The sequence below is a fragment of the Pipistrellus kuhlii genome, unplaced genomic scaffold (assembly GCF_014108245.1).
Source record: "Pipistrellus kuhlii isolate mPipKuh1 unplaced genomic scaffold, mPipKuh1.p scaffold_m20_p_15, whole genome shotgun sequence".
Taxonomy (NCBI): Eukaryota; Metazoa; Chordata; class Mammalia; order Chiroptera; family Vespertilionidae; genus Pipistrellus; species Pipistrellus kuhlii.
This window is the reverse complement of record NW_023425460.1, coordinates 33,768,603-33,791,052: the sequence shown is the minus strand read 5'-3', so window position 1 is coordinate 33,791,052 and position 22,450 is coordinate 33,768,603. Positions and strand designations below refer to the sequence as shown.

Here is a 22,450-nt window from a genome sequence, read left to right as displayed (position 1 = left end):
CTGGGGTCTGGAGGGACGGACAGCCCCCTCCCCCACCTCCAGCCTCTCAGATGCCCAGGATCATGTGCCCAGCCAGCTGCAGAATGGACATGGCAGGTCAGGGGTGCTGTCTTATTTATGGGTGTATCTTCCCGAGGCTCACGCCTCACCGATGACTCATGCATCAGAAATCCTTGGGCCCTGAATAGCAGCACACTCACACCCTTGCACACACACCTCTACACTCTCTTGCACGCTCACTTCGACACAAGCCTGTACACACACTCGCAACGCACTCGTGTGCCCCATGAAGTCTGCTGGAATGAGGTCACTGGGGGTTGCTGCTGGCATCACAATAAATCTGAAGGCTCTGTACAGACAAGGCTCGTTCCCTTGGAGTGTGTGTGTGTGTGTGTGTGTGTGTGTGTGTGTGTGTGAAGTGTGAGGCCCCTGGGAGGAGCTCCAGACAGTGGCTGAGGGGAGGCTCAGGCCTTTCCTGGAGTCCCACCCTCCCTTCCGGGAGGAGGAGCTAGAACCTGGGCCAGGGGATGGTGGGGGGTGAGGCCCCCAGGGAAGAGGACAGCAGAGATGTCACAGGCCCACGTGGTCTAAACCTGGAGCTACGGGCAAAGCAAGGGAGAGGTGGAGAAGGTCACAGGGAAGTGAGGGCCAGAGACGCGTGTTGCCTGGAGTCTAGAGGCAGCAACAGGCTCTGCAGCTCGGGGCAGCCTGAAACCAGGGGCCCCGCAGGAAGGTGAGAGGCATTCGGGTCCGAGGCGGGGAGCTTAAGACAGAACACTGGGAGTATCAACTGGGCTGGGATTTTTTATTTTTTATTTTATGTTTTTAATGATTTTTTTAGAGAGAGGAAGGGAGAGGGATAGAGAGATAGAAACATTGATGAGAGACAGGAACATCATCAATTGGCTGCCTCCTGTAGGCACCCCTCTGGGGATTAAGCCCACAATCTAGGCATGTGCCCTGACCGGGAATCGAACCGATGACCTCTTGGTTCCTGGGTGGACATTCAACTGCTGCGCCACACCAGTTGGGCCAGGGCTGGGATTAGGATGAGACAAGGGCGGCACCTCTGGTGTAAGATGTGAGGAGGCCCAGGCCCTCAGGGTCTTGCAGGGGCAACCCTAGCCTTCCTCCTGCCTGAGGACGAGTGCCTCTGAAATGCTGCACCCGGGGGCACCTTCCCAGCCTGGCCCTAGCCCTTCCAGGGAGCTGTGTGCTATGGGAGGGGACACCACTACCAAGTGTCAACTGGGTGCAAGTCTCTGGCCAGGCCAAGTCCTAGAAAAGGTGAGGTGACTGGCTGGTGCCCAGAGAACCCCAGAGAGGCTCTGAGGGGTCCTGTGCCTCAGAAACCCTTTCCTGGCAGGGGCTGTGGTCAGACCCAACTTAGAAAAGCAAATAACCCAGCACTCTTCTTCTCCCCCTCATCTTCCACCCCAAACACACGCACACACATACACACACACACACACACACACACACACACACGCACTGGGCAGAAGCCCAGAGACTTTCAAGCCATCCACCAAGGTGGCTGCCAGCAGGCAGGGAAGTGGCCTTCGTGGCCCTGAGGGCCTTTCCCAGCCTCGTGCTGGAAGGGAGGAGGGGAAAAGGACCTGCCAGGGAGGCAGGGGTTGGATGAAGTCACCCTTTTGCTGGCTTCAATGGAAACTATTAATACCCATAAGGTGGTGCTCCAGTACCTGTCACCATGGCAACCCCACCTCCCTAGTAGTGTAGATTTTGAAGGCGGTGCCTATGGAAGCAGATGGGTGTGAGCACAACAAGGTGTTTGGGTGTGTTTTCTCGTGTGTCCTGGTGTGTGCATGTGCGAGTGCTCTAAGCACTCACACCAGTGTGCAGGGAGAGAGGACCCAGCAAGGACCCAGAGAGAACTGACAGGGGCTCCTTCAGCAGCAGCTCCAGACTCCATTTTTTTCTTCTCTCTCCCTTGCTTCTCTCCCTCTGGCTGACTCCATTCTCTCTCCCTCCCTCCCTCCCTCCCTCCCTCCCTTCCTCCCCCCCTCTCTCTCTCCCCCCTCCCTCTCTCTCCTTTTGTCTTTCTGCCTTTCTGTGCTTCTCTCCACCCTTGTTTGTTTCTGTGTTTCCTGGCTGTCTCTCTCCTCCTTGTTCCTTGCCCTGTATCCTCCAGCTGGTTCACCTCTCTCTTCCTCTTCCTTCTCACTGCCCTCAGCACCCAGATCCATTCAAGTCTTGAAGATTCTCCATGTTGATATAAAATATTTGACTGACAGTCTCCTTTCTTCCTTCCCAAGCTCCAAGGTGCTAAGCCCAGAACCAGTCACAGGGATGATCCCCCACCAGGTAGGCAAGAGAGGGGTTCATCTAGGCCAAGCTGGGCCTCCCCTAAACTTGAGTTCACCCTAGTCAATAGTATGACCCTTGCCTCCATGTTGAGAAACTAACCTTAAAATAGGAAACAGCTACAACCATCTCTTAGCCACAATGCAGGGTCCCCTGTCATCCCCAAAGCCCACCCATAGCTATCGTGGCATGAGAAAACCTATACAGGGTTGCCCTGCCTGAACTGCAGGGGGTCTCTGGACACATTAACGGGGAGAGTGCCTGACACTCAATATTTATTCAATGACTCAATGAATAAATCAGTACATTAACTTATCAATACAGCCATCCAGTCAGCCAGAGAGCCTTGCTCAAGCCAGCCTACCCCGCTAGTTCCTTTCTCAACAGTACCTTTCCCACAAAATTATCCAGGTCTGCCCTCTGAGGGATAGGAGCCTGTGTACCCATCTTAGCAGGAAATGGGCACCATACTGCCTTGTTGCCAGGTGCGGTGGAATCTGGCATTGTTCATTGCCCCCCATAGCCATTTACTGAACACCACCTGCATGGCTGGTGCTCTGTGAGGCCAAGTGTCCTTGCCCATAAGGGAGCCCACCCTGTGCTTTTGTGTACTTCAACCCACTCTCCCACCTCCCACAGCTAGGTTCAGGGCCGAGCACACAGTAGGTCTCAAAATTATCAAGATGTCAGTTCTTCCTTGATCTAGAGATTCAGTGCATCCCAACCAAACTCCCAGCAAGCTATTTTGCGGACATCAGCAAATTGACTCTAAGGTGTGTCTGGAGAGGAAAAAGACACAGGATAAGCAACAAATTTGGAGGAGAACAAATTGTAGAGCTGACACTACCCAATTTCAGAAAGTATTATAAAGCTACAATAATTGAGACTATGTGGGATTGGTGGAAGAATAGACAAATATAGATCAATGGAACCGAATAAAACCCACATAAAAGGAGTCAACTGATGACAAAGGAGCAAAGAGAATACAATGGAGCAAGAATATTCTCTTCAACAAATGGTACATGACCAACTACGCATCCACAGACCTAGTTGGCCATGAATCACAGACCTAAATGTAAAATACAAAACTATAAAACTTTCCCCACCACCATGGCTCAGTGGTTGAGCATCAACCTATGAACCAGGAGGTCACAGTTCAATTCCTGGTCAGGGCACATGCCCAGGTTGCCGGCTCAGTCCCCAGTGCGGGATATGCAGAAGGCAGTCGATCAATGATTCTCTCTCATCATTGATGTTTTTTATCTATCTATCTATCTATCTATCTCTTCCTTCCTCTTTGAAATCAACTTAAAAAAGAAATCTATAAAACTCCCAGAAAATAACATAGGAGAAAATCTAGATGGTCTTGGTTTAGGTGGTAGCTTTTAAACTTTATTTTTATTTTTATTCTCACCCCCAAGGACAATTTTTCCATTGACTTTGAGAGAGAGTAGGAGGGAGAGGGGAGGAGGGAGAGAGGGAGAGAGGGAGAGAGGGAGAGAGGGAGAGAGGGAGAGGGAGAGAGAGAGAGAGAGAGAGAGAGAGAGAGAGAGAGAGAGAGAGAGAGAGAAAGAGAAATATTGACATGATAGGAACGCATCGATAGGTTTGCCTCCTGCACACAACAACCAAGATACGTGCCCTTGACTGGGAATTGAACCTGGGACCCTTTGTTCCTCGGGCTGACACTCTACCCACTGACCGAAACAGACCAGACTGGTGGTGATAGATAAGAAGCCTGTGATATAGGTACTATTATTGCTACTGTCACTTTACTATTATTATCATCATCTCCATTTTACAAATGAAAATCCTGAGACTTAAGGAAACCAAGACACTGCCTTGGAGCTGATAAGTAAAACATTGAGGTACAAGCCTAAGATGGTCTGGACCAAACCCCTGAGATATTGTACCCACCCCAGAATGAGAGTCCTTCAAGTGCCCAGGCTGAGGAGGACACCGGGGGCAGGCAAGGTGCCCTCCCTGAGTTCCTGAGCCAGTCCCTGCGACTGTAGGACTCCCGGGCACTTTGGCTCAGCTCTCTGGAAGTTCGCCAGGGTGCACACGGCTACTAATGAACACGAACTAGATTTCAAACCACAAAACTGGAGTCAAAGAAGAATGCTCAAAGTGCTGGTAATGCCCCAGCACCCTTCCTCTCTCATGGATGTTTTAAGTGACTTCCACTTGGCACAAAAGCCTTTTTAAGAATGTTACAAAGACCAGAGAATCATAAAGGAAACTATGACCAATGTGACCACATAAGAATGTAAAACTGCTTCACGGCAAAAGTGGAACGGCAAATAGGAGTCAGGAGGCACATCTCCCAGGAGCCGCGAGCCTTCAGTCACTTCAAATGCCCTTCATCCTAGACCCAGAGCGGGAAACAGACATTTCCCGGTTCCTGCTGGCAGGGTGACATCTCACTTCTCTCCGCCTTTTCCAAGACAGATCCCAGAGCACCCTCTCCTCCGACCTTCACCCAAAGGCGCCTCAGGGGGGCCTCTCTTCCCAGTGAGTTGTAGCTTGTGGAAAGTTTTCTCTCTACCTTGGTGCGTCCCTCAATCCCTCCCCTCTCTCTCAATTTCTCTCTCCAGCCACCAATAGGGAGCGCTAGAACGCCACTAGAATCCCCTTTGTTTCTGGCAAATTTGGGGGCAAATTTTGGGGCAAGTCAATCAAAACACCTTTTAAAATGTTTACAGGTTGCCGAAACTGGTTTGGCTCCGTGCATGGAGCGTGGGTCTGTGGATTGAAGGGTCCCAGGTTCGATTTCGGTCAAGGGCATGTACATTGGTTGTGGGCACATCCCCGGTAGGGGGTGTGCAAGAGGCAGCTGGTTGATGTTTCTGGCTCTCTATTCCCCTCCCTTTCTCTCTGTTAAAAAATCAATTATATATATATATATATATATATATATATATATATATATATATATATATATATATATTTTAATGTTTACAGGTTGCTCTTTTCCTCTTTCAAAATGAAAGAGCATTTGGGGGAATATATCCTTATAGCTTCCATCAGCCACTTCGCTGTAAAGAAAATTTGTCAGTGAGGACGTTAGCCCTACTCTTCGGCACCCAGATGTTATCCTCTGGGCATAGTTGCTTCACGGAGGCCACCTTCTCATGCCACCCACCAGCACAGCACCTGTTCCTCCACTGATGCCCAGTGAACATCTGTTGCTCCGCGGACAGAGCTTGAGCCTGTGTGGCCAATAACAGAGGTGCTTCCTGGATTGGCCCTCTGAACACTCAGTTACCCTCAGAGCTGGGACTTGCCACGCCCAGCCCAGCACTCTCCCACACTCACCTCTACATCTACTCCACCACCCAGCGCAATGGTGATGGGCAGTCTCAGAACTCTCATGAGTTAGTGCATGCAGGCCACTAGGAAAGAAGACCCTGCAGCCATTCTGACTTGGGCATTTATGGAGTAGAAGTGAAATTCAGAAAATGCAGTCAGACAGGAGCTCCTCCTCCCAGAGCAGCTCGCTCATTTTTGCCCAACATCCAATGTCCTGTGCCAAAACACCAGCCCTCCCCGGCAGGGTCTAGAAACGACATATCAGTTGAGTCAGAAAATCCATGTTTATAGTTGTCAGTTCTGTTTAAAAAAAAAAAAAAATTGCCCTGACCAGTTTGGCTCAATGGAAAGACCATCGGCCTGCGGACTCAAGGGTCCCAGGTTTGATGCTGAACAAGGGCGTGTACCTTGGTTGCAGCCACATCCCTGGTAGGTGGTGTGCAGGAGGCAGCTGATCAATGTTTCTCTCTCATTGATGTTTCTGACTCTCTGTCTTTCCACCTTCCTCTCTATGAAAAATCAATAAAATATATTTTTTTAAAAATAAAATAAAAATTGCCCTGGCTCAGCGGATAGGGCTTCAGCCTGTGGACTGGTCAAGGACACATACATCAGTTGGAGACTTAACCCCCAGACCCAGTGGGGGCATGTGTGGGAGGCAATCAATCGATGTGTCTCTCTCACATACTTGTTTCTCTCTGACTCTCCCTCTCCCTTCACTCTCTCTAAAAGTCAATGGGAAAATATCCTCTGTTGAGGATTAACAAAAGAAAAATAATATTTTTCAAGTGAAAATGATGTAAAACCAGGCTGTCTCTTCTGAGAAAGGAGTTAGAAATGTAATGTGAACCAAGAAAATTGTTCCACATTCCTTAAAACCTGAGGGTTGAAGACCAAAACTTTAAGTGTAGAAGGATGTTCAGGATTGAATTTGTCATTTTATTTTGTGTAAGTCATAATATTTTAACCTTCTTTTAATATTTTGATCTTAAATATCTACTTATATATAGAAATGTGTGTTTTATAAATCATAAATCCACTGCCCAGATAACCTTTGTTGATCTTTTTTTTTTTTTTTAATCCTCATCAAGAGTGAAGTGAAAGGAAGGTAGAAGGGAAAGCGGGGGGGGGGGGGGGGGGGGGGGGGGGGAAGAGACAGACAGACATGGGCCCAGGGGCCAGGGATCAAACCTGCAACTGAGATACATGTCCTTGACCAGGAATCAAACTCTTTGGTCACAGACTGTGGCCTGTAGCCTGTGGCCTTTGTTGATCTTTTAAAAGTAAAATTCAGCCCAGCTGGTGTGGCTCAGTGGTTGAGTGTCGACCCATGAACCAGGAGGTCACATTTAGATTCCTGGTTAGGGCAAGTGCCCAGGTTGCAGGCTCAATCCCCAGTAGGGAGCAGCCGATTGATGATTCTCTCTCATCATTGATGTTTCTCTCTCTCCCTCTCCTTTTCACTCTATAAAATCAATTTTTTAAAAAAATATTAAAAGTAAAATTTATATGTACACATTGTTTAAAAAGTCAAACAACACAAAAAGATAGAAAAGGGGGGGGAAATAACAGCCCCTCTCTCCAACTACCTAATGGCAGTAACTGTCCACATTTCTTGTCTGTCCTACAAGCAAAAAGTATATGCATAACACTAAAATTTTTACATAGTTATGTGTGCTTTCTTAATGTACCAGAATCTAGAGGTTTTCTCATATGAACACATAGATTTGCTCATTCTTCTAGTGGCTGGATAGACCTCATTTTATGGCAGTGCCACAGTGTATTTAAATAGTCCCCTGTTGATGAAATGTAGATTGTTTTCCAGTCTCTTGCCATTAAAACAAAGCTATAATGAGCATCCTTATTAATTTATTTCAGCTACTTCTGCATATCTACCCATAGGGCCAATTTAGAGCTATATAATTGTTAGGTCAAAGGACATGTGCATTTAAATTTTTGTTTTAAATATATTGTCAAGTTGTCCTAGAAAAATCCTGCAAATTTGTACATTTACCATCAGTGTATAAAAGTGGCTATTTCCCTAAGCCCTCCCTCATTGACTCTGGGTATTATCGGTCTTTTATTTTTATTTTTTAATGTTGTTAAAGAATAGGTTATTGATTTTTAGAGAGAGAGGAAGGGAAAGGGGGAGCGAAACATCAATGTGAGAGCACAATATGGATCTGCTGTCTCCTCCATGCCCACTGCTGGGGACCGAGCCCACAACCCCCGGCACATGCCCTTGCCGGGGAATCAAACCAGCAACCTTTTGGTGCAGGGGTGATACCCAACCAACTGAGCCACACCAACCAGGGTCCATCTTTTCACTTCCAACAACGTGGTGTTTAAAGAGGCACCTGGCTATTTAGATCCTATTGAATTATGACTGAACATTGGAATCTTCGCAGGATTTGGGGCCAGTGTCTTTCTTTTTTGTAAATAGCCTGTTGACATCCTTTAACCATTTTTCTCTGGGATCATTCCTTTCTATTGATTTGCTCCCTGTACAAATTAAGGAAAATAGGTCTTTGTGTGGCATGTGGGTGGCAATACCTTTTTCCAGTTTGTTATCTTTATTTATTGGCATTTGGACAACAGAAGCTGGGCCCTACTTAACCGACCTTCACCTTCATAGCTACTGAGTTGTGTGCTCTGTTCACAAAGACCTTCCGTGTCTTCTGACTATGAATAAATTCACTTACATTTTCTTGTAGAATTTTCATGATTTTAATTTTCATGTTCAAGTCTTTGAGCCATTTGGAATTCATTTGGGTACAAAGAATAAGGTAGAGATTCTGTTTAAGATTTCTCCAAATGGTTAGCCAGCTATTCCAATGAATTTTTAGATAGGCTCCCTTTTCCCAGTCCTTTAGGGGCCACATGGCGCTATATGAGGCCATATGGTGTGGGGGCGGGGGTGGGGAGGGGGATATCTGGCCCTTGGGCCATACAAAGCTCAAAATCATTTGGTCTGGCCCTGTCAGGACGTTAGGGATGTTTGACCAAATATAGCAGACTAATTTTTTAAAATATATTTTTATTGATTTAAGAGATGAAGGGGGAGAGAGAGATAGAAACATCAATGAACCTTAACTGGTTTGGCTCAGTGGATAGAGCATCGGCCTGCAGACTGAAGGGTCCCAGGTTCGATCCCGGTCAAGGGCATGTACCTTGGTTGCAGGCACATCCCCAGTTAGGGGTGTACAGGAGGCAGCTGATGTATGTTTTTCTCTCATCACCGATGTTTCTAATTCTCTCTCCCTCTCCTTTCCTCTCTGTAAAAATCAATAAAATATATTTTTTTAATAATAAAAAAAAAAGAAACATCAATGATGAGAATCACTGATCAGTTGCTTTCAGCATGCCCCACACTAGGAATTGAGCCTGCAACCCGGGCATGTGCCCTGACCGGGAATCGAACTGTAAACCCCTTGGTTCACAGGTGGACACTCAACCACTAAGCCACGCCGGCTGAGCCAGCAGGCTGATTTTTAAATTGATAACTTTGTTCGGTCTGCAAATAATGTCATAAATATCCAAATGGCCCTCGGCAGAACAAAGGATCCCCACTCCTGCTCTGTATAGTCACCAGAGTGGACTCCGCACTGCTTTCCCCCAGGTCTGCCAGAGACAATGAGCAAGGCCTGTCACACAGAGCCCGCAGAGACTTCTGTCCTGAGGATAAAAGAAAGCCAGGTCTCTCAGAGAACGAGCGAGCACCACTGCTCTGCTAGACAAGAGGGAACAAAAGCCTCCCAGTCCTGAGAGAGAAGTGAGACACCCATTCAATGTCTTCCTTTTGAAAGTGGGGGCGGGGGGGGGGGGGGAGACAGAGAAAGAGAGACAGAGAGAAAGAAAGAGAGAGAAACCTCGGGATAGAGTGTGCTTACTATATGGAAAGAAGAGATTTCTGAAGACACACATTTGTGCACATCCTACACACACACCCCACTCACACATCAGATAGTCTGAGTTTCTCCAGCAGGGGGCACCCAGTCCCAAAGAACCCTCTCAATCACAGGAACTCCAAGAATGGTATGGCCAATGTCTCTTAAAGGGAAAAAAAATCCAGAAGACCCCCAAGCATGTAGCTACAATACCTCAATTTGAGAAAAAGAAAACAAAGGCTTAGTCTATAAAAATATTCCAATTTCTTGTTAAAACTATTAAAAAGATTTGTCATTATTAAAATAAAATGTGAATTTAAAAATTTCCCCAGAGCCCTGGCTAATGCTGTTTAGTGATGAGAGCATTGCCCTAAACAGCAAAGAGTCTTAGGTTCAATGTGTCTCTCATCTCTTTCTCTCTCTTTCTCTCTCTCTCTCTCTCTCTCTCTCTCTCTCTCTCTCTCTCTCCTCTTTCTCTCTTCCTCTCTCCCTCCCTTCCAATAAATGGAAACAATATCCTAGAGTGGTAAATTTTTAAAAATTTCTCCAGAATTAAAAGACTCCCCCCCCCCCCCCCCCAAGGACATAGCTGCAGACTCTGGGATGGGACAGGGGATTGAGAAACTCTGACTTAAGACATTATCATGCAGCAGATCTATGAGGTAACATCTGTCCACACACATGAGTAAAACAGTTTTCTCCGCTTGTTTGTTTGTTTGTGTGTTTGTTTGTTGTTAATCCTCACCCAGGAATATTTTTTCCATTGATTTTTTGAGAGAGTGGAAGGGCTAACCTGGCCAGAGTTCTCCTTTTCTTTCCTCTATTTCTCCTGGTTCAGCTGGTCCAGGGCTCTAGGCAACAAATTAATCCCCTCCTCTTTTACTTTGTTCCTTATTCCCTTTTATTTTTTCCGGTAAAAATATTTTATGATTTTTATTGGAAATATTTTTAAATTTTTATTATAAAAGTAGACAACTTAGAAAATACAGATTTTTTTCATGTGAGGCCACCCCTTCACCCTGAGTATTTAAGTTATGGCCGGCTGCCTTCTTCCCTCTTGGTTTGTGTTTCCAGTTAAGACCTAGCCAGGGCCAGCGCAGTCAACGCAGCACACACCCCCTGCGGGCCCCGCTGACCTGGGAGCTCCGTCTCACCTGCCAGAGGTCGGAGCCGTGAACAGCTGGCCTGGGAGAGACCGTGCCCCAGTTTCTTGCCGTGTCCTTTTCTGAAGACTCCCCCGAGACTAGAATGGGAGAGAGGCGCTCGGCCCTTCCCGCCTTGTTCTCTCCACCCTCTGCTCTAGCGGCCCTGGGTTTCAGGGTTCCGCAGCTTGGCCCGGGGCCAGGACAGTTCCCTTCCTGTCAGCCATCCAGCAGGCGACTGAGGCTGGAAGGCACAGAAGGAGAATCCTGTCTGCCTCCCGGGCCCTGTGCCCACCAGGCTGTGCCCACTCTGCATGGCACCAGCCTCCCCTGAGGAAAGTGGCAGTCGGCAGGGGTGGTTCTGTGCTTTCAGTAGGAGCCCCAGAGAATGAATGAGCTTGAAGGACCTCTCCCCAACGGCCCACCCTCTCCTCCACGCAGCCACACCTGCGTGCCTCTGACGGCTCTCCTGTCGTCGCTGGCTCCCTCCCCGTGTCCCCTGATGCAGGGAGTCCAGTCTTAGGCAAAACACAAAGCAATACAACAGACAGATTTCTCTCTGTTGCTATCCCATCAGAGGTATAAACTGCACAGACCACGGTGACAGACTTTGCAGGTCACATTTGGAAAGGTGTGACTTAAACCACAGGCTAAGGGACCTACCCAAACGTGTTTTGCAGGTCCCGGTTGCCCCTCCAACAGCTGAGCAGTCACCCTTCAGAGAAGCTAGAACTGGACACAGTGAGAGGCCTGTGTGACGAGTGTGAAGAGGAGGACAGACACGCCTCCGATAGAAAGTCGCACAGGCATCCTGAGCTGCCCCTCCCGGGGGTTCCTTACCGGTGGTTAACGATTCTCCCAAGGAACGCCAGGCAGGCCAGCTGGCAAGTGCCCCTGTGGGCCCTGGAAAAGTCTGGAAGGACACACACCCTTGTAGGAACAGGGAGACTCTCTGGGGATTGCTCTGACAGGAACACTTTCATGTTCCCTATTTTTTAAATGTTTCATAGTGGTGTGTTTAATCAGGAAAATGGGGGTGTTTTCATCTTCTTTTCTTTTTTTTAAATATATTTTATTGGTTTTTTTACAGAGAGAAAGGGAGAGGAATAGAGATCTAGAAACATCAACGAGAGAGAAACATCAACAAGCTGCCTCCTGCACACCCCCGCACTGGGGATGTGCCCGCAACCAATGCACATGCCCTTGACCGGAATGGAACCCGGGACCTTTCAGTCCGAAGGCCGATGCTCTATCCACAGAGCCAAACCGGTTTTGGCAGTATTTCCATTTTCTCAAAGGCGTTTGGGAATATGGAAACAAGGGTAGTCAGTGCGGAGACAGAGGTCCTGGCGAACTCTGTGGGGGTAACAGCGCGGAGCCGGGCCTCTGCAGAGGGGGAGGATCCAGGATGCAGTCCTCCCTGCTCTGGGGGTTTGGGGAGACGCTGTGCTCGTGACCAGGAGGACCCAGGGTCTGGGGAAAGGACCACAGTGCGGACACTCACATTTAACTAAGACCAGCGCTTGGATCCAGGAGGCCAGGCTGGATGGGGTGGGGGTCGGGGCGGTCAAGGCCACCCCAATCCCTGAGGTTTTTCTTATCTCAGAGTGGCCCTAGGCTGACAGTAAGGGAGCCAGAGGTTGAAGATTGAGGAAGAGCCTGCAGGGTTGGGGCCTGGACACCTCACCATCCCCCGCCCTACACACACACCACCACCCCCCATGCTCCAGGCCCAAGGCCCAATGGTCTGTGACCCCAGGGCTCACATCACCCCTGCAGATGCCTCCTCTCCCCTCCCCAAGCCAGGCAGCCAATGGGAGGCCTGGGGCCAGTAAGACGGGGATGCTATGGGGTGGGAAGCAGGGGAGGAGAAGGAAAAGGTGAAAAGACAGGAAGAGGTAGTAGCTACACAGAGAGAGACAGGCAGACAGACAGAGGGACAACAGAAAGACTCACAAACACACTGAGGGACACCGCGAGTTAACTGTGCACGAACACACACACAGGAAGGTCATTAGAGAGACAGAAAAGGGGACAGAATGACGGAGAGAGAGACAAAGGGACAGAGAGAGAGAGAGAGGCAAAGAGAAATTAAGGGCAGGACCCACATGCCACCCATCTGCTTCCTAGGACCAGACAGGGCCCATGAGGACAGGGCAGGAGGTGGGCAGGGAGGCCAGAGCTAGAGACAGCATCTGAGGGCCAACATCACAAACAGCAAGCATCCGCTGTCCCTTGCTGTGTGCTTAGCACCACACGACATGTTGCAGAGGACAAATCAGTCCCCGCACCAGGAGATTCCTAACAGGCCGAGGCGGCCTTTCCTGGGGCCAGGAGGTCGATCGAGGCCCCTACAGGCTGAGCTCACCAGGGGCGGCTTGGGGACAGGGCTGCATCTGAGCTGCCTCTTGAAGAGCAGGTGGAAGGAAGGGGTGTGGATGTTCAGTGGAGGCGGGAAGACACGTGTGGGTACAGTTAGGAGGGATGCCAAGCCAAGGAGGCTGAGGGAACCTCGGGCACACAGGGGAGAGAGGGAGTGGAAGCTGTGCGTTGGGGAAATATGATCCGGAGAGCAGCAGAATGAATGAATGGGAGCGGAGGGCTGCCCCCCTGACCCTCCAGCCCCTCTCCCGATGCCCACTGCCTGCCACTCCATTCCAGTAACCCCACACCGCCTGCCGCACCGACTGCTTCTCACCTCTGTGCTGCTGCCCGTGCGTTCCTCTGCCCGGAAGGCCTTCCCTGCCCACAGCCTTTCATTGGCACGAGCTGAAACATGGCTTAACCTAGGGGTGTCGAACTCAATCAGAGAAGGGGCCAAAATCTAAAATCCAGCCTAAATCGCGGGCCGAATGGTTTACTGAACAGTCATAAACTGTCATTGTGATGGAAACGCAGCGGAGTGCAGTGATGACAGCACGGTGCGGGCCACATTGCAAGGCCTGGCGGGACGGATTTGGCCCTCGGGCCTTGTGTTTGACACATGTGGCTTAACCTCTCCAGGGTTTTCTCTTCCCGGAAACCTTCAGGCAAGAGGAGGTGTCCCTCCCCGTACAGAAGCCGACCTGCACGCTCCCAGGCTCAGCTGAATCGAGTCATGTTTTTGATGAAACCAGGCAACATCATTGGCTCCATCTGCGCCGTGGCCTTCCCACACCCAAAATTTGCCTGGCCTCCCAGGACACCCCACCAGCTGTCAGCATCCGTGTCCACACCCTGGAGAGAGCCGGGAACGGGCAGGGACGGGTGGGGTGACAGGGCAGGGCACATTTGCCTGGAGGTGCTTTGGTTTGGGCTGGATGGTCACAGAGCAGTGACTCACTTCCAAGAGAGGAGAGAGTGGCTCTGGGACCATTGCTGGACATCGGAGGAACCTGAGTGGACAGCTGGAGGTTCTGGGAAGAGAAGGACCTCCCGGGGACCGGACGCACCCCCATCCCTGGTCAGGAAGGCGGCTGCAGCCTCGCTGCCCGCACCCGCCGGGCGGGAGCCATGGAGAAGTTCCGCATGCTCTTCCAGCACTTCCAGTCCAGCTCCGAGTCGGTGATGAACGGCGTCTGCCTGCTGCTGGCCGTGGTCACCGTCAAGCTGTACTCCTCCTTCGACTTCAACTGCCCCTGCCTGGCGCACTACAACGCCCTCTACGGCCTGGGCCTGCTGCTCACGCCCCCGCTCGTCCTGTTCCTCTGCGGCCTCCTGGCCAACCGGCAGTCCGTGGTGATGGTGGAGGAGTGGCGCCGGCCCGCCGGGCACCGCAGGAAGGACCCGGGCATCATCAGGTGCGAGAGGGGGCCCCCGTACCACCCAGAGCCCCGGGGGCATTGTCAGGCCCCGCCCACGCCTGCACAGGCACTGCCAGGGGCACCCCAAACTCTGACCTTCCCCTGTGGTCATTGTCAGGACCCCCCACCTGCATAGGAATTGTCAGGGGCACCCCCAAACTCTACCCTTTCCCCATGGTCATTTGTCAGGCTCCCTATCAACACTGCTAGGTGATCCCCAAACCCCAAACACCCCCATGGGTGTTGTCAGGGCTCCTCACCTGCCGTCCCCCCCCACCCCCCCCGCCAGGCACTCTCACAAGTGCCCCTCCTTTCCCCAAATAAAGCATCATCAGCTCCCGAGACCCATGTGCAGATGCCATTCTGTTCCTGTCATTTGTCACCCTTCTGTGGCCAGTGCTAGAGACACATGAATGACACAGAATCCCCCCATACCCCCCCAGGTCACGTCTGTCACACTGGCCATGGACTATACCTCGCCACATGTGTGAAGGGCCACCCCCTGACATGCACAGAGGCTTTGCAGGCAGTGAGGCGAGGCCAGACTCGCTTAAAGGCTGATCCCTCTCCCATCCACTCCCCAGAGCAGCTCTGCGGTCCTCAGAGCCTCCCTCCTGGTGGGTGCCCTCTGCCCAAACCAGCTGATGGAGTTTAGCAATTTGAATTGCTCCCTGGTCCACACGAAACACCGACTCGGTGCCAAGCTCTGTGTGTGCACGGCCTCTGAATTCTCGCCTCGGCCCTGGGTCTGCTCCTGTTAGGGTCCGTGTTTAAGGAGGAGGGACCTGAGGCACAGAGACGTTCGGGGACTGGGCTGAGCTCCCACAGGTAGGAAGAAGCACAGCTCACTCCGCTGCCCTGCGTGTTTTAGACAAAACGTCTGCGTACTCTAGACCCGTGGGCAGTGGCAGGAGGGGCTTGGTGGGTTTTCGCCCACTCGTGATCTGCTCTCCACCCTGTGCTTTGACATGGACCATTGCTGTGTCCTCAAGGGTATGTAGGCAATGTCATGAGAAGTCCTCAGTTCCACCTTCTGACTACACTGCCCCCGAAGGCAATGCTGGAGCCGACCCTGCCTACAGCATATTTATAATTCTTCACTGGCTGGGGCAGGCCACACACACACATACACACACACACACACCGCATTCACCATTTTATGTTTGTTACAGTGCAAGTTAGAAGCATCTGCATCCTGTGCACACACAGCCTCTATCTCGTGTTCTTCGGGGGCTCTGTGCTCCCTGTCGTCCAGCCACACAGGGAGGGTCACACACGCTGGGCGTGCCCGGGACCTTCTCCTCTGGGAGCCAGTGATTGCAACTCTACTAGGAGGCTCCTGTCCTGGGACCAACACCCCATGCAGGCCAGAGAGGAGCGGAGCAGGTCGTGAGAGACACCCGGACAGGCAGAGAGTGGGCTCCCTGGATGCCAGGGGAGGTGTTGGAGGTGCCACGTCTGGGAGGGACATGGGGCAGGGCTGTCTGAGTTCAGGCTTCCCTTGAAAGCAGGCTCTGGGGAGAATGTGACGATGGATGGGCAACTGGAGTTCCGCCCTACGGGGGACCCTCTAAGAGAGTGTAGTGTGTATGGCCCACCTCAGACATGGCACACCGAGGGTCTAGGAAGATGGGGTATTTATCCACCAGGCCCCATCCCTCTTGGGTTGAAGGAGGATTTGGGGTTTGTGAACTTTCTATCGCTTGCAGCCTAGCCTGCAGGCAGAGCCATGCAAGTGGTTGAGATGGCTGAGGCGGAGGCCCTCTGGTCTCCACGTGAATAGGAACTATCCACCAGCAGAGTCTGCTACAAGGCTCAGAGCAGGGAGAGCCCCAGCTCCCCAGTGTCGCAGTCCTGGGACTCCCATGGCCCCCAGCCCTCCCTCCTCCTCACCCTCTGCCGCTGGGACCCCTGCAGGGGAAGCTGCAGCCATTCCTTCCATGTAACTATGACTAGTGTTCCCCAGCCCTCATGGGAAGTCCATCTTTGCATCTCTCCGGCAGCTTTCCTGCCTCAGCTGAATTCCAGCTGCCCTTTGTGACCCACCCCCCCTTCCTCTGCTCCCAGGTACATGTGCTCCTCCGTGCTGCAGCGAGCGCTGGCTGCCCCCCTTCTCTGGATCCTGCTGGCCCTCCTGGATGGGAAGTGCTTCGTGTGTGCCTTCAGCAGCTCCGTGGACCCTGAGAAGTTTCTGGACTTTGCCAACATGACCCCCAGCCAGGTTCAGCTCTTCCTGGCCAAGGTGCCCTGCAAGGAGGATGAGCTGGTGAGGGACAGCCCTGCTCGAAAGGCGGTGTCTCGCTACCTGCGGTGCCTGTCGCAGGTAATCTGGACGGTCCTCTCCCGGGAAGCCTCCCGAATATCCTGCCTGGGTTCCGATGGATGAGGCAGTACAGATGCCTGCCTGCAGCCCCTCCCTCCTGCTGGAGCTGCTCCAGCCTCAGAGAACGGCCTCTAACGGTGTCTCACTCTTGGCCTCCTCAGCACTGTTCCCTGTTTGTATCCTGTGCAACCGTTACCAATCCTTCAGGTCTCAGCCTAAACCTCACTGTTCCCTGAGCCTTCAGGTTCAGGTTGGGTAAATTCCCATGACTCCCTGCACTTCCCTTACCGCGGCACAGAGCCAGGCATCGCCTCTTAGTTGTTTCCTCTGCTTAAGTGTGAGCTCTGTGAGAGAAAAGACTGGGTCCCCAGTGCCTCCCCCAAAATATAGGATAGATCGACACATAGATAAATCTATGTGAGGATGGCTGGAGCACTGAATAAAAAATGAAAGGATGATGGATGGATGGATGGATAGAGTGTAGGGAAGGCAAAATTTTTCTTCTTCCCATCTTAGGCTTTCAGCTGAGATGCTAACAAAAAAAAATTTATAAAAGGAAAACCAACAGTTTATTAACATGTGCAGTGGACACCACACAGGAGAAACCTAAACCAAAGAGTGACTCCAAGAAGTGGCTTAGAATTCTGGCTTATATACAATAGCATCTTCAGCCAAGAGTAATATCTTTGTAGAGAAATGTCAGGACAAAGGAAAGCAGTTTTAGGCTCCCAAGGGCAGAAACTGTGGGAAGGTAATAAATACGTGAGAGGAAATAACGGAGTTTCTTACTCCTTACCAATCGACTAAGGTTTTGTTTGCACATTCCTCTGGTGCTGCTTCTGGGCTGATCAGAGTCTGTCTCCAGTAAAAGGAGAATTTATATCTTGCCTTTAGGCAGGAAGGGGGGAGGTAGAAAGAGCTTCTCCTATGTTTGCTGCTTCTTAATTTTCTTCAGTTCAAAATAATTTCATGTCCAAGAGACCTACGTTAGGGTGACATAGTCTGATTTCCAGAAGAAAAGTTGGGAGGATAAATGGTGGGTACATGAATGGTTGGATAAGCAAATTGAAGGATGAGAGTATCAGAATATGAATGAATGAGAGAATGGATGGCTGGACAGGAAGATGGATGATAGACAGATGGAAAGATAATTGAGAGAAGATCTGGATAGGAATATAATAGACATGTAGTCCTATGGGAAGATGGATGACTGGATGGATAGGGGGAGAGATAGCTGGGGAAATGAATGGATGCAGAATGAGATGATATTGAAGGGAGGATGGGCGGAGGTTGTCAGTTGGATGGATGACTAAAGGAGAGATAAATATAACTGAGGAAGGACGGAAGAGATACAGGAAGAGACTGGAACACCTATGCCTGCCACCCCATTCCGCGCTGCGCCCCGCGCACACCCACCCTCCTTGTCCCCGCCCTATAGGCCATCGGCTGGAGCGTCACCCTGCTGCTGATCGTGGTGGCCTTCCTGGCCCGCTGCCTGCGGCCCTGCTTCGACCAGACGGTCTTCCTGCAGCGCAGGTACTGGAGCAACTACGTGGACCTGGAGCAGAAGCTCTTCGACGAGACGTGCTGTGAGCACGCGCGGGACTTCGCGCACCGCTGCGTGCTGCACTTCTTCGCCAGCATGCAGGGCGAGCTGCGGGCGCGGGGGCTGCGGCGGGGCCCCGCGGGCAGCGGCTCCGAGCCCCCCGAGGTGCCAGAGCCGCCCGAGGGCACGGACGGCGAAGGTGGGAAAGCCCACCTGCGCGCCGTCTCCAGCCGGGAGCAGGTGAACCACCTCCTGAGCGCCTGGTACTCACGCAAGCCGCCCCTGGACCTGGCGGCACCGCCCGCGCTCGGGGGGCGCGGCCTCAGCCACCGCGCGCCCCCGGCGGCGCCCGCCGGGGACTAGGCTGTCCCAGCACACCGATGTGTAGCCTAAGGCGACCAGATCGTCCCGACATCCGATTTCTAACAATTTTTCCCGCGTGCTGCGGCGTTTTAAAAAAGTCCCGATTTTTTTTTATTTATTTATTTATTTATTTATTTATTTATTTATTTTACATATTTTAATGATTTTTTTTTGTCCCCCTCCCTCCCTCCCCCATATCCCCTCCCTCCCCATAGTTTTATGTCCATTGGTTGTACTTATATGCATGTATACAAGTCCTTCGGTTGATCTATTATCAAAAAGTCCCGATTTTTTTTGAAAGATTGGAACACGGATCGCCACGCGAAGGGGCCCGTGCTGACCAGCCTCCGGGTTTCCCAGGCTGTGGAAACCCAAGGCAGGGCCGGTTTGGCTCAGTGGATAGAGTGGATAGAGCCTGCGGACTGAAAGGTCCCAGGTTCGATTCCCGTCAAGGGCATGTACCTTGGTTGCGGGCATATCCCCAGTGGGGGGTGTGCAGGAGGCAGCTGATTGATGTTTTTCTCTCATTGATGTTTCTAAGTCTCTCTCTCCCTTCCGCTCAGTAAACAATCAATAAAATGTATTTTTTAAAAATAGCCGCATCTCTACTACCTCATGGCCTGGCAATTTTTCCGGTTTTGAATGTCAAGAGGGCTGACCCTTCCAGCTCCCAACTTCCCAAATCCCAGCAATTCTGTTTCTAGCAGACCAAGGCTGAGCCCCCTCCAAGGTGCACCCCATTTTGAGATGCAGCTCCTTTCTCGGCCCAGCTTTTCTGCCCACCTTCAGTTAGCAGACACGTCCTCCTTCACCTTTCCATTCACCACCTTGCCCCCCACCTGCGGCCTGACACCTGAGCTCAGCCTCTCTTTGTAAGGCTGCCTCCTTCCTCGGGCATTTTCAGAGCTATCTTACCTACTGCCCTCAGCAAGATGCTGGCACCCTGGTGAGGATTTCCCCTGGTGTGTGGTGTGAGGACCAGATCGGCAAATCAGGGTGGAGGCAGACCTAGACATCTCCACGTTGAACAAGAAGATTTTGCAAACTCTGGGACAACTGTGGATGTGGGGTCTGGCTATAGGACACAAAAACCCTTGAAACCCCCGGGTTAGATCTTGCTGGGGGGGTGCGAGGGGCGGAGGAACTGCCACTCCATGTCTGGTGGCCCTAACAGGAAGGGTTGGGGAAGATCTAGCCTGTGAGCTCCTCCCTAATGACTCACTCATACCACATACAAACATACACACACACACACACACACACACACACACACACTCACATCCCACTATTGCCTTCATTAGCACAAATGGTGCAGACCCATGCTTTTCGAGTCGTCAGGCCTACAGTAGTCCAGGAGTCCCAGGATCAGCCCCTCCAGATCAGAATCATTATCTCTGTTCTCCTGACCTCTTGCCAAGGGACCTTGTAGGACCAGACAATCCCCGCAGTTCAGCCCCCCCCCGCACCTACCCTGCTGCGGTCAGGCCATGCAAATATCAGAAATGGCACTGAGGTGGGGCAAGATTTAGGCAAAGCATTAGCAGGGATTGGGTGAGGAGGTGGTGGGGAAAGCTTGGAGATGGCCCAGTCAGAGCTGGTGAGACCCAGGCTGAGGAAAGGAGGCCCAGGGACCTCACTTTGGGCTGCAAGGATGCAGCATCTGGGCCAGTAAAAAGCCACTGGCTGTCACCAATACTCTTCCCTTCTAATACTTCCCTTCTAATTATAGGGCACCGACTGCATAGACGGCCCGGTACTGGGGAGTAAGGAAGAGAGAATACACAGATAATGAAGCCCGCCACCACAGAGCTTACTGTCTAATGGAGAGGCAGTCAGTGAAGGGTGCAGGAATCAGTATAGTCTGAAGAAAAAGGTGTGATACGATAGAGGCAAGCCTGGTGCCATGGGGATTTAGCATGTAGAATAATGCTCCCAGCTGGGGGATCAGCTGCATTTGAATGGGCCTTGAAGGATGGGAAGGGTTTGGACAAGTAGAGAGAGACTCGGGGGTGGGGCAGAGCACCTCAAGGGAAGAAACGGCAAGAACAAAGGCAAAGAGTTGGGGAAGGGGCAGCACATGTTGCATGTATTCTTTCAGCAAACATCCATGGAATGCCCGGAGCGTCAGAAAGCAGGACAGACATGGGCCTATCTTCAGGGAGCTTTCAGTCTGGAAGGGAAGACAGGACATGCGCTAGTGAACACACAGCCAGGTAAAGGGGTGTGCCATCCAGCCTGGCTAAAGTAAGGACCTTGGCTGGAGAGCTGAGGCGCCCACCCCACATGAAGTCCACCAAGAGTACCAAGGACACATTCTTGGGATCCTCTGCCATCGATGGCCCTTAAATGTATCCCCACCCTTTCTAGCCCCCAAACACAATGTGGTTGCAAACCCCAAGTCTTTGCCAATGTCCATCCACACCATCATTTGTTCACGTCCCGTGAGAAAGAGATGCCTGGAGCAGCGTGTGCCGCCTCCCTCGCCTGGGAGAGAGGGACACGGGTGGGAGGCTTCTGTCTGCACCTGAAGACCCTCCCTCCCAGCACAGCAGCCATCGGGGGTGCCCAAGTTCATTCCCCAAGCCTCCTCGAACTCTGGGTGATGCCCTCCTGCCCCTACCCTGTCCATGGAGCCTCTCGTGCAGGAGACAGCGGCCGCTGGGCGAGGCAGAAATGTACTAGCCGTGAGGGTGTTGCTTGTCTAAATCCCCCACTTTGCCCGTGGAGCCTGGGCAGCTGCAGCTCAGCGTGAGGGGGGAAGGATGGTGGGAGACTTGGACGTATAGCTCAGGACCTTGACTTTATTCTGCAGGAAGGCAGGGATGAGACAGTGCTCGCAGGCAAGGTGAGGAGGAGGGCTGGAACTTGTGGTTCACCCACATGGCTGTGATGCCTGAGCTGCAGGAATGGATATATACAAGAGAGAGAGAGAGGCTTGGGTGAGGAGAGATCTGTGGCGTTGTGGGGACTCCTCCAGCCGCTGGAGGAGAGCAGTGCCCACTGGAGCACCACGCTCTCATGCCCTCCTACGCAAATGCCCTTCTACATTTTCCTAAAGGTCCAGCGCCCGCTCCCCAGCAGCCCCTTTGCATGCTGCTTTTCATGACACTTAACTCCTCCGGCACTGGGGCAGATGCCAGGCAGGATGAGTGCCCACCCTCATCCTGCTCTCCCCCTGAGTGTCCCCTCCTGGGAGCCCCCAACAGGGGTCCTCCAGAGGCCACCAGCCTAGAGGCCCCAACTGCCCCAGACCCAGCACAGGGGCTGCAAAGAGGGGCACCCTCCTTCTCCACCCGCTTCCTGTAGGTGCACGCCCTTTTCCACCTGCGCTAGCAGGCCAAGAGAACCTGATGCAGCTGCAAGAGAAAGGCCAGAAAACACGCTCTCACCCCCTCTCCCACCACCACTCCCCCCTAGCCCAAGGTGACCAGACGTCTCACTTTTGGCGGGACAGCCGATTTTTAACAATTTGTCCCGTGTCCCGTGGTGTGAAGTGCTGGCACAGGGCCTGACCTAGGGAAAGCCCAGGCAGGGCAAGTGCTTGCTGGTCACACAGACACGCACAGACCCCTAATGTGGTCACACGCACACATGCAGATACACAGACATCGAGGCTCCAAGGCACCGCCAGCACCCACAGCACCCACAGCACCCACAGGGATGCACAGAGCGACCCTGTCCAGGCGCTTGCTCCATGTCAGCCCCGGCCCCACCCTCTTGCCCCAGACAGGAGCCATCTGGTTGGCGCTGGGTCTGACCTGCTCTTCTGG

General features: G+C 52.0%; 1 protein-coding gene across 1 annotated transcript; it reads left to right on the top strand.

Moving 5' to 3' along the window:
- Positions 1 to 14,060: 14,060 nt before the first annotated feature.
- On the top strand, positions 14,061 to 18,705 carry CALHM3 (calcium homeostasis modulator 3). Its single transcript, XM_036438916.2, is given in 4 exon segments — positions 14,061 to 14,445; positions 16,516 to 16,771; positions 18,210 to 18,668; positions 18,670 to 18,705. Coding segments are annotated over 4 exon segments (1,038 nt in total). The 5' UTR covers positions 14,061 to 14,158.
- The last annotated feature ends 3,745 nt before the right edge of the window (positions 18,706 to 22,450 follow it).